The 12,817-nt window shown below is 43.2% G+C and overlaps 1 protein-coding gene across 1 annotated transcript in view; it reads left to right on the top strand.

Annotated features, from left to right (window-relative positions):
- The window catches only part of ampd1 (adenosine monophosphate deaminase 1 (isoform M)), a 55,147-nt gene that overhangs the window by 15,703 nt on the left and 26,627 nt on the right, over positions 1-12,817 (top strand). The window contains exons 5-6 of the mRNA XM_043717000.2: positions 5,879-6,098; positions 7,176-7,305. Of these exons, the coding sequence (XP_043572935.2) occupies positions 5,879-6,098; positions 7,176-7,305 (350 nt within the window). The remainder of the gene's footprint in view (positions 1-5,878; positions 6,099-7,175; positions 7,306-12,817) is intronic.

The following is a 12,817-nucleotide window of genomic DNA, read 5'->3' as shown; positions in this document are numbered from 1 at the left end:
CCGGTCTTTGCATGTCAGTCCTGCGATCCCGGGGATCAGTCCAGTGAACCTTCACTGATCTCCCTCAATAGCAAGAATGTTGTTCTTCAGTCAGACTAGGGGACCAACACTGCACACAGTACTCACCAAGGTCCTGTATAACTGCAGCAAGAGATCCTTACTCTGATACTCAACTCCTCTCACTATGAGGGCCAGCATGCCATTAGCTTTCCTCACCACCTGCTGCACCTGCATGCCAACCTTCAGCGACTGTTCCCCCATGGCACTCATTGATACTATCAGTAATGGTTCACTGCATTCTTAAACTGCAAAACATGATTGAATGACAACACCGAGACCCAAAGCAGTGGGAGAGAGGCTGAGATTATCCAGAAATAGTCACCATAAGCTTCAAAATTAGAAGATGAGAATGGTTGAGGAAGAGGAGGGGTTAGTTTCAGACTTTTGACAATCTGACAAGAACTGGCCTGTTTTAGATAGCATTCCACAGATAAAGAGAGATGATTTATTGAATGTTTATTATAATTTGGTGCTATTTATCTAAATTAATCCAGTTGTAGGGCCTTTACTGCTCAAATGGGGGACATTTGGTTTACATACTAAGTGCCACCCCTCTGTAGATTAATTCAGTCAGTCTGATTCTTGGCCCCTCCTTCCCATCCTAATAGCCCAGTATGCTTCTTTCTCTGTCCAATTACCTTTTCTAATAGTTCACCACCTCTGTTTCTACCACCCCCCCCCCCCCCCCCCCCCACCATGGGCAGCAATTCCAGTTCATTTTCACATGCTTGGAGCCAATCTGGTAAATCTTGTCTGTGCCCTCTCCATGAGCTTCACATCCTGCCTAGAGTGTGGTGAACAGAACTGAGTGCAATACTCAGATTGAGGCCTAACCAGAGCTTTATAAAGATTCCGCATATCTTTCCTATATTTACACTCTTTGTATCTATTTATGAATATTTTGCTAAACACATTTTCAACATGTCCTACCATCTTAAAATATCTAGGTGTCTGCCAGGTGTCTGTGATTATTTACACACTTCAGAAATGCTTTAAAAACCCTTGAGAAAATCTTTAGTCTAGATAGCCTCTCTCTAACACTTCTGCCAAAATGTGTCACCTCACACTGCTCTCTATATTAAACTCAATCTGCAGTTTGCCTGCCTAGCCTGGTAATCTATCCATATGTGAGAGTCATTAATTGTACCAAATATAAGTGGCAGACTAGAGTAGAACCAGCAACTGGGAGTGTGGAGTTCAATTAAATAAGGATTTACTTCAGTGAAGCTAATGAAAGAGTGGATTATGTGGTAGGTAGATTCTGCGGGGAGTGGTATATCAAAGATTCTTTAGCTATTAGCCATGCATTCTTGCTTTGCTATGATGATTTTGTCCATTATACCTCCTTCTATATATTGACGCCCTTCGTTAAATTACAAACCTGGATCGTAAACTTCCTTGAACTGTCTTCCAAATGTAATAAATCCAATGATCAGCCATGAATCTATTGAAAGGCAGAGCAAGTTCAATTGGCAAATGCCCTTCATCTTGCAACTTGTATGTTCATGTAAATATGTTCTTTAATCTTCCTTCTTCACATGGCGATCTAATCCACCGCCTCTCCCTTATCTCACATCGTTCTTTTGCCTTTTTTTGTAACAGTGGTGGTCACTATTGCACATACCCCTCACGTGTGGCAATTTTGATGAGGCTGAAATGATTTGAGATTTATTTAATGGGATCAGGAAGGCAGTGCCTAAGAAACAGGGGACTTACAGGAATGTATGTGGTACTACCTAATTCTATGATGTCATAGTTCTTCAGCTGAAGTTGTTTGTAGGCAGAATATACCCATATTCCATTGATAGATCCGATTTTCCAATGTAAAGTGTCCTTTCATCTCTACATTTAATGTCATACGGTTTTCCCTCAATACAAGGGTTAACTGATGAAACATAGAAAGTAATAGAGGGAATAAAGATAGATTTTTGGACAGTTCCATGTTAGGTTTGGAGCTTAGGGGCAGGAGCTCATATCTAGGAATCTATCAGTTGGAAAAGAATTCATCAGAAGGACAAGAACTTGGTCAAGTTTGTTGCTGTATTGACTGCTTTGGAAATACTTGCTCTGGGGGTGAATTAAAATGTTACTCATCAAATCATTGGTCTTTCATCAATTCAGCTAACTGTCTTTCTCTATCAGCTTTTCTCATGTTACATGTAAGTCCATGCTGGTTGTTGTAGTTCTGTTCGCCGAGCTGGGAATTGTGTTGCAGACATTTCGTCCCCTGTCTAGGTGACATCCTCAGTGCTTGGGAGCCTCCTGTGAAGCGCTTTGGATGTCACCTAGACAGGGGACGAAACATCTGCAACACAAATTCCTAGCTCGGCGAACAGAACTACAACAACGAGCACCCGAGCTACAAATCTTCTCACAAACTTTGACCATGCTGGTTGATCAATTTCTCCATATCCATTTATATGAACGATTTCCTATGTGTAAGGTGATTTATAATCAGATACTAATCCTCTCCATTTATCTGGGCTGGCAATGGAGTCAATATAAGCTAGTATGCTTGACATCTCTGGCTGGGTTCTTCTTAGCTCATAGAATCCTTACAGTAAGGAAGTAGGCCATTTGGCCCATCAAATCCACAGACCCTCTGAAGAGCATCCCACCTAGATGCACCCTTCACCTTATTCCTACAAACTGGCATTTCCCATGGCTAATTCACCCAGCCTGCACATCCCTTGACACTATGGGGCATTTAACATGGTGATTCCAGCCAATCTGCACATCCTTGGAATGAAGGAGGTAACCCACACAGACACAGGGAGAATGCACAAACTCCATACAAACAGTCATCCGAGGGTGGAATCAAACCTGGGTCACTGGTGCTGTGAGGCAGCAGTGCTAACCACTGAGCTACTGTGTTGGCCCAATGGAGCTCTGCTCCATTTTGTGGCTATTCTTTTGAAAGACAATTCCAATTATTCATGAGAGTGCTGTGCTGTTTTATTATCTCTCAACACTTTAAAATATGATATAAGCCAAAATATTTTTGGAGCTGGATCTTGGGATGTGAAATATCAGTTAGCAGAAGGATGTCAGCACAGCAATCTTGGTGTAAACATGTGAGCTGCCATTGCTCAAAGTGTTTACACTCTGGATGAGATGATTTGTGCTATCAGGGACCTTCTGTAAATATCCTTGACCTTGAGCTCCAAGCCGAGACTTGGGCCCGATGCACGGAATGTACCAACATCCTTGTCCCTGAAAACATTACACTGTTTAAAAGCTTCTAAGACTCAGTGATTGCCAACATTACTGGGTGGAGCATCACAGCCAACTCTCCCTGATCATCTCTCCTGACTGAGCTGACTATCACCTGAAAACACCCCGGCCTCCTGCCAACACAACTGCCCTTCACCCCACAGCCCGAACTCAACTACCCCTCTTGGTCCTCAGATATCAACCACCTCTCCCACACCCTGGCTGGCTCGATGACCAGACACCCAGCCACCTGAGGTAACATGAGATTCGTGTCAGTCATGATCACATGGCTGACACATGTCAAAGAGAAGGCACCAGTCTCGAATGAACATATGAAAAGAGAGATCTTAGGCACTACACTAGAGAACTGTATTTGAGAAGCTCCTATATACAGATGCATAAGAAGGAATGTTACAGTATAGAAGGAGTTCAAAAGCCTACCTTGGAGTTAGAGATAAGGAGCAATAGGCACAGGTATAGGAGCACAACACAGCCCAGAGATAGCCCAGATAGATATCTCAATGAGAGGCAGCAGCATTGGCTAAAAGCACAAAATAAATCACTACCTTCCTCACCCATTTCATTTCATTCAGCCGCTCACTCATTCACTAACTCACCCACACACTTACTGAAAAACTTCGACCTTTAAAAACTTACCTGGACATAGCAGCTACCTTTTGGAAATGGGGGGACATGCTCTGCTTTCTGACATAGAGTCATAGAGATGTACAGCATGGAAACAGACCCTACATGAGACGGTGCAGAAAATATTTACAAGGATGTTGCCAGGACTGGAGGGTTTGAGCTATAGGGAGAGGCTGAATAAGCTGGGGCTGTTTTCTCTGGACCGTCAGAGGCTGACGGCTTATCTTATAGAGGTTTATAAAATCATGAAGGGCATGGATAGGGTAAATAGGCAAGGTCTTTTTTCCAGCGTATGGGAGTCGAAAACTAGAGGACATAGGTTTCAGATGAGAGGGGAGACATTTAAAAAGACCCGAGAGGCGGTAATTTTTTCACGTAGAGGATAGTGTGTGTATTGAATGAGCTGCCAGAGGAAATGGTGGAGGCTGGTACAATTTAAAAGCCCATCTGAATAGTACATGAATAGAAAGGGTTTAGAAGGATATGGGCCAGATGCTGGAAAATGGGACTATTGTCAGATTGGGATGTCTGGTCGGTATGTACAAATTGGACTGAAGGATCTGTTTCTGTAGTGTATGATTCTATCACTCCATCTCTTACTGGGCCCAATGATCCCCTCCATGGAGAGGCTGTACTGATCATTTAGTGCTGCAGGTGGGATCGAAAGTTCCTGTTGTAAACTTGAAAAAGGGATGGTTGTAGTCTTCTTCATGGATAGAGTCAATGCGTTCAACATCAATGCACACAGGAAGATCTGGGCCTATATTTGGGTCTAAAAATGGATTCAGTATAACCACTGGACTATTTTGTGTACTCTGGATTAGGAATTATCCTCAATCATAGAGTAATAAGAGGAAATAGCATAGCCAGAGGCTGTTGAGACTATTATGTCTCAGAAAGACCTATCTAATAAGTTCAATACCTTTTTCTTTCCCCATAGCACTGAAAAGTATTCCCTCTGATCATAGTTTTATGGAATTGAAGCTTGGGTAGAATGACTGGCAATGATGTACTGTCTTTATTTCAAAACATGAACATCACAGGGTGTTTGTAGGTGGTGGCGGGCAGTATGGCTATAGTTGCATTGTTAAAAAGAGATCAATAGTGTCAGATTCAGAAGTGGTATCACCACAGCAATATTAATAAGCTGGCAAGGCAAAGAGGTTGGAAGTTAGAGACTAGTGATGAAGGAATGGTGGATCTCTTGGCTCAGAGTCTCGAAGCACAGTCAGCATCTTTCACTTGTAATTCCAAAATATGTTCTCTAAAAGATGCTGACAAATGGATGTGCATGTAAATTATAAGCTGTCTGGAGAGATAGAGACAGAGAGAACTCCATGGAATCTCAATTTTCAAACAACAGCTAGCCAAACTGGATAAGACACAAAGAAAAAGTGAGGACTGCAGATGCTGAAGATCAGAGTCGAGAGTGTGGTGCTGGAAAAACACAGCAGGTTAGGCAGCATCTGAGGAGCAGGAGAATCGATGTTTCGGGTATAGGCCTTTCATCAGGAATGAGGCTTGTGGGTCAGGGCTGAGAGATAAATGGGAGAGGGGGGTGGGATTGGGGGGAGATAGCTGGAAAAGCAATAGGTGGATAAAGGTGAAGGAGCAGGTGATAGAAGGGGAAGAGACAAGGCAGAATAGACTGGACTGTGCTTGCTTGTGACTACAAAGATAATGAGAGTGTTGATGGCACCCTGCTCAATAGCAAGGGCACATATCCACAAAGGAAGGAGGTCTGTCTTAAGTCAGTCTTGTTGCAACCAACCAAGGGGTGAATTAATAGATAGGGAGTCAGTTTGTCTCTCCTTACTCAGAGGCTCATCAATTTGGAATATTCTGTCTGGGACTGTAACAAACCAGGGAGTCTTTCTGGGGCCTGGCAACCTTTATCTTGTGCTTTGTATCTGGAATTTTGTTTGGACATGGACTACATATTTTCATTATTTTGTTTCAGTATTTACTCCACCTTTAAAGACAGGGGGAGACCCTTTCAGTCCAAAGGATTTTCCTGAAAACCTTGGCTACGTGTGTAAGATGACAGACGGAGTGATCTACGTTTACGCAAATGATGAATCAGTCAAGAGAAATGAACCCAAAGACTTACCATATCCAGACCTGGCCACCTTTATAGATGACATGAACTTTCTAATTGCATTGATTGCTCAGGGGCCTATGTAAGTCGCAATATCACTGAATACTAACCTTGTGAATTAAAATTCGTGGGAATTTGGTTTTCCTAATGGGTTGTAAAATCAAGGCACCACTCTACACCCATAACTCCATGTTTAATATTGGCACACTCGCTCACCATAGGCTAACCATTATTGTTCAGTTTTCAATGTCCAGATTTTTACACAATCAAAGGGATCCAGAACAATGTAACAATGGCTGGATGTGAATAGTGAGTCTATATCATAGGCTCCTAGCCTTCACACATCATCACCCCTCCCCATTCCCAATTTTCCTGGAGTCAGACCAGCTTCTTCAGGATTCCTGGTTCATAGATCTCAGAAGAGTTGTGAACCATTGTCTGGATTTGGGAACGTTTGAAAAGTAAGTTCAAAAGAGCATGATCACATCACTGCTATTGCCCATATTGTGCCTAGACAATTCAATACAATCTCCAGACCCTATCACACTCATTCACTGGGGAACCAGCAGTATCCAATGGGACAGGGTGAAAAATGGTTGCCCAATATGATTAGGCAGGATATGGTAACATTAACCCCAAGCACCCAGTTCCTGGAACTGAGTTTGATTTAAATGCAGAATTTTTTGTATTTTTATTTATTCACTGGATGTGAGCATCACAGGCTAGAACAGCTTGATTGCCCATCCCTAATTACCCAGAAGGCAGTTAAGAGTCAACCATATCACTGTGGGTCTGGAGTCACATGTAGACCAGCCCAGGTAAAGATAGCAGTTTCCTTCCCTAAAGGACATTAGTGAACCTCATGGGTATTTTGGACAATCAGCAATGGTTACATGGTGATCATTAGACTTTTATTTCCAAATTTTTACTAAATTCAACTTCTATTATCTCCCAAGGTAGGGTTCAAACTTGGGTCTCCAGAACATTAGGGTCTCTGGATTAACAATCCAACAATAATACCATTAAGTCATCGCCTCCCCATTATTGTATTAGTCCTGTTGGGTCACATGCGATGGAATTTGTTTGAGAACAGATTCTGTTTTATTTTGAAATGACTGGACTGAGATGGATTTTTTTTTCTCTGGGTTCCTTGGTTTAGGAAAACATATGCCCACCGTCGCTTGAAATTTCTGAACTCTAAGTTCAACCTGCATGAGATGCTGAATGAAATGGAAGAGATGAAGGAAGTGAAGAGTAATCCTCACAGAGATTTCTACAATGTCAGAAAGGTGGAGTGTTTCTTGTTATCTTGGCATGTATTATAAAAGTGACACGAGCGCCTTACACTATTTCTGAACTATTTTTATTTTATCTTCCCAAACTTCTGATTGGGGCACTCAAAAGCAAATGTGAAACTGAAATGGAAGTGTGGAAAAAAGGATGTGAAAGAGAGACATGTACAGAAGCTAGGCAGGTGTCAACATGAAGAATAAGATTAGATTCCCTACAATATGGAAACAGGCCCTTTAGCCCAACAAGTCCACACTGACCGTCCAAAGAGTAACCCACCCAGAACCATTCTCCTAACTACATATGACTAATGGTGCAGCATGGTGGCTCAGTGGTTAGCACTGCTGCCTCACAGCACCAGGGTCCCAGGTTCAATTCCAGCCTCGGGCGACTGTCTGTGTGGAGTTTGCACATTCTCCCTGTGACTGCGTGGGTCCCCTCCAGGTGCTCCGGTTTCCTCCCACAGTCCAACAATGTGCCAGTTAGGTGAATTGGCCATGCTAAATTGCCCATAGTCTTAGGTGTATTAGTCACAGGGAAATGGGTCTGGGTGGGTTTTCTCTTCAGAGGATTGGTGTGGACTGGTTGGGCCGAAGGGCCTGTTTCCACACTGTAGGGAATTTCATCTCATCTAATGCACCCAGCACTATGGGCAATTTAGCATGGCCAATTCATTTTTGTGGATGACATCAAAATTGGTGGGAGAGTTGACAGTAAAGAAGGTTATCTAAGATTACAAAGGGATCTTGATCAATTAGGTCAATGGGCTGAGGATTGTTAGATGGAGTGTAATTTGGATAAATGCGAGATATTGCATTTTGTTAAATCGAACAAGGCAGGACTTATACAATTAATGGTAGAGCCCTGGGTAGTGTTGTAGTATAGTGAGACCTAGGGGTTCAGGTACATAATTCTTTGAAAGTTGTGTCACAGGTGAACAGGGGTGGTAAAGATGATGTTTGGCATAAAATAAAAGCAAATTACTGCGGATGCTGGAATCTGAAACCAAAAGAGAAAATGCTGGAAAATCTCAGCAGGTCTGGCAGCATCTGTCAGGAGAGAAAAGAGCTGATGTTTCAAGATGCTTGGTTTGTTTGCCTTCATTGCTCAGACCGTTGAGTATAGGACGTCATGTTGAGGGTTGCACAGGACATTGGTAAGGCCACTTCTGGGGATCTGTGTACAATTCTGGTTGCCCTGCAATAGGAAGGATATTAGAGTCAAGATTAGAGTAGTGCTGGAAAAGCACAGCAGGTCAGGCAGCATCCGAGGAGGAAGAGAATCGACATTTCAGGCAAAAGCCCTCCATCAGGCTAATGTCCGAAACGTCGATTCTCCTGCTTCTCAGATGCTGCCTGACCTGCTGTGCTTTTCCAGCGCTACTCTAATTTTGATTCTAAGTTCCAGCATCTGTAGTACCCACTTTCGCCAAATAGGAAGGATATTGTTAAATTTGAGACAGTTCAGTAAAGATTTACCAGGATGTTGCTGAGACTGGAAGGGTTTGGGTTATAAGGAAAGGCGAAATAGCCTATGACTCCTTTCACTCGAGTTTAGAAGGTTGAGGGATGACCTTAGAGGTATGTAAAATGATGAGGGGCAAAGATAATGTGAATAGCAAATGTTTTTTCCTTAGAGTGGGGACTTCAAAACTAAAGGGTATAATTTTAATGTGAGGAGCAACATTTTCATACAGAGGGCAGTTAGTATATTGAATGAACTGCCATAGGAAGTGGCAGATGCTACTACAGTTATAACGTGCTGTACATCTCTATGACTCTATGACTATATTTGGATAGATACATGAGTAGAAAAGGTTTAGAGGGATATAGGCCAAATGCAGGCAAGTGGGACAAGTTTAGTTTTGGAAACGTGGTCAGCATGGACATGTTGGACCAAAGGGTCTGTTTCCATGCTGTAGGACTCTATGACAAGACAAAGGGAAGGAGGGAATAGGAACAGATAAAAATACTGAAAGATGACAGAACGACAAAAGTGTCAAGAGAGTGAAGGTGAAAAGTGACAGAGAATAAATGATGGGAGCAAATTAAGGGAAGAAATGAGTAAACAGGTTAGTTTCTGAGTGGCAGCCAGTGATTGCTGAGGGATCACAGGGGCCAGCTATTGACATATAAATGATTAGATAAGGGAACTAAATGCAATATCTCCAAGTTTACAGATGACACAAAGCTAGATGGCAGGGTGAACTGTGCAGAGGATGCAGAGATGTTTGGACAAGTTGAGTGAGTAAAGTTCTTCAGGCTAAAGGGTTCAAAGTATATTGGGTGAAGGTGGGAACAGGGTGCTGAGTTGGGTGATCAGCTATGGTCAAATTGCATGATGGAGTAGTCTCGAAGGGCTGAATGGTCTACTCCTGCTCCTGTTTCCTATGTTTCTATGTTTAAAAGTGAAGGTGGAGAGAGGTAGATGGATAGGCCATGTTTCAGTTTCTCCCTCTACAGGTTTTCTTCTGTAAAGTCCTAATGGATGTTTTGCTGGGTAGATGTGTTTTGTGAATGTAAGTTTAGCACTGAGCCTGATACTGTTGAAAGAAAGTAACATGCTGTCGAAGCTTTCCATCTTGTAGATATCAGGGGAGAATTGCAAGAATACCAAATCTCAAGAGAATAACACATTCAAAGTTTGTGAGAAGATTTGTAGCTCGGGTGCTCGTTGTTGTGGTTCTGTTCGCCGAACTGGGAATTTGTGTTGCAGACGTTTTGTCCCCTGTCTAGGTGACATCCGCAGTGCTTGGGAGCCTCCTGTGAAGCGCTTCTGTGATCTTTCCTCCGGCATTTGTAGTGGTTTGAATCTGCCGCTTCCGGTTGTCAGTTCCAGCTGTCCGTTGCAGTGGCCGGTATATTGGGTCCAGATCGATGTGCTTATTGATTGAATCTGTGGATGAGTGCCATGCCTCTAGGAATTCTCTGGCTGTTCTCTGTTTGGCTTGTCCTATAATAGTAGTGTTGTCCCAGTCGAATTCATGTTGCTTGTCATCCGAGTGAGTGGCTACTAAGGATAGCTGGTCGTGTCGTTTTGTGGCTAGTCAGTGTTCATGGATGCGGATTGTTAGCTGTCTTCCTGTTTGTCCTATGTAGCGTTTTGTGCAGTCCTTGCATGGGATTTTGTACACTACATTGGTTTTGCTCATGTTGGGTATTGGGTCCTTTGTTCTGGTGAGTTGTTGTCTGAGAGTGGCTGTTGGTTTGTGTGCTGTTATGAGTCCTAGTGGTCCCAGTAGTCTGGCTGTCAGTTCGGAAATGCTCTTGATGTATGGTAGTGTGGCTAGTCCTTTGGGTTGTGGCATGTCCTCGTTCCGTTGTCTTTCCCTTAAGCATCTGTTGATGAAATTGCGGGGGTATCTGTTTTTGGCGAATACATTGTATAGGTGTTCTTCTTCCTCTTTTTGCAGTTCTGGTGTACTGCAGTGTGTTGTGGCCCTTTTGAACAGTGTCTTGATGCAACTTCTTTTGTGTGTGTTGGGGTGGTTGCTTTCGTAGTTCAGGACTTGGTCTGTGTGTGTGGCTTTCCTGTATACCTTTGTGGTGAATTCTCCGTTCGGTGTTCTCTGTACCATCACGTCTAGGAATGGGAGTTGGTTGTCCTTTTCTTCCTCTCTAGTGAATCGGATTCCTGTGAGTGTGGCGTTGATGATCCAGTGTGTGTTCTCTATTTCTGTGTTTTTAATGATTACAAAGGTGTCATCTACATATCTGACCCAGAGTTTGGGTTGAATTTGCGGTAAGACTGTTTGTTCTAACCTTTGCATTACCGCTTCTGCTATGAGTCCAGAGATGGGTGAGCCCATGGGTGTGCCATTGATTTGTTCATATATTTGGTTGTTGAATGTGAAGTGTGTTGTGAGGCACAGGTCCAGTAGTTTGAGTATGCCATTTTTGTTGATAGGTTCACCGTCCTGTTGTCTGTTCTGTATGTCCAGCAGGTTGGCTACTGTTTGTCTGGCTAGGGTTTTGTCGATAGAGGTGAACAGTGCCGTTACATAGAATGAGACCATGGTTTCTTCCTTGTCAATGTGTATATTTCTGATGATGTTCAAGAATTCCTGTGTTGATAGTATAGAGTGTCTGGATCCACTGATCAGGTGTTTCAGTTTCTGCTGTAGTTCTTTAGCCAGTTTGTGTGATGGTGTCCCTGGTAATGATACTATGGGTCTGAGTGGGATGTCTGGTTTGTGCACTTTAGGTAGTCCATAGAATCTGGGGGTGTTGTTGCTTTCAGGTTTCATTCTTTGTAGGTCAAATCTGGTTATCTGTCCGTTGTTTTGTAGGTTCCTCAGTGTGTTGTTTATCCTATTGGTGAGCTGTGAGGTGGGGTCAAACTCCCTCTTTTGGTAGGTGTTGGTATCTGCAAGTAGTTGTTGCGCTTTTTGGGTGTACTCTGCTTTGTCCAGGATGACCGTTATTCTGCCTTTGTCTGCTGGTAGAATGATTATGTTCTTATCGTTTCTGAGTGAGTTTAGTGCTTCCCTCTCCTTGGTGTTGAGGTTATGTGTTTGTCTTTTCCTTGTTATCAGGGGTACGATACTTTGTCTCACTATTTGTTGTGTCTCTTCTGTCAGTCCATTGTTCCTGAGGGTGCATTCTAGTGCTGCTAGGAAGTCTGCTGTCTTGGCATCTCTGTGGTTGTAGTTGAGTCCCTTTGGCAGTATTGTTCTTTCCGTGTCTGTGAGCTGTCTATAGGAGAGGTTTCTAACCCAGGTGTGTGTTGTGGTGTCCTTTCTGTTGTGTGTTAGTTTGGCCAGTTTTTCTTTTAGTGCCTTTTTTTTTTGCGGTGTGTCGTCCTGTCTGTCCTATGGTGACAGCCCGTTCTATGGTCCGGGTCCATTCCTGATTGGTGGTTTTTGAAATTAATGATTTTTGGCGTGCAATTTCTTGTCTGTATTTGTGAAGTCTGTTGTGAAGGTCTGTAATCATTACCTGGATCATCCTGAATCCGTTCTGTTTGGCTGTTTCCCTGGCTTGTGGATTGTTGACTGGTGGTCTGTATCTGACACATGGTGGAAGGATTCGATTCTTTCGGCATTCATGCAGGAACCGGAGTGGTTCGTAGGTGGCGCTTAGGCGGTTAGCACAGGATTCCCATTTCCTGGCTTGTCTTCGCGTCTCTCGCCTGTAGGTGTTCAGGTGCTCGTTGTTGTGGTTCTGTTCGCCGAGCGGGGGATTTGTGTTTGTTCTAATCTTTCTAATCTACCAGGGACACCATCACACAAACTGGCTAAAGAACTACAGCAGAAACTAAAACACCTGATCAGCGGATCCAGACACTCTATACAATCAACACAGGAATTCTTGGACATCAGAAATATACATGTAGACAAGGAAGAAACCATGGTCTCATTCGATGTAACGGCACTGTTCACCTCTATCAACAAAACCCTAGCCAGAGAAACAATAGCCAACCTGCTGGACATACAGAACAGACAATAGGACGGTGAACCTATCAACAAAGACGGCATACTCAAACTACTGGACCTGTGCCTCACAACACACT

This window comes from Chiloscyllium plagiosum, unplaced genomic scaffold (assembly GCF_037043375.1).
Source record: "Chiloscyllium plagiosum isolate Xiang-an unplaced genomic scaffold, Cpla_swu_hap1 HiC_scaffold_26, whole genome shotgun sequence".
Classification (NCBI taxonomy): Eukaryota; Metazoa; Chordata; class Chondrichthyes; order Orectolobiformes; family Hemiscylliidae; genus Chiloscyllium; species Chiloscyllium plagiosum.
The sequence above is the reverse complement of the archived record's forward strand: the minus strand, read 5'-3'. Positions and strand labels throughout refer to the sequence as shown.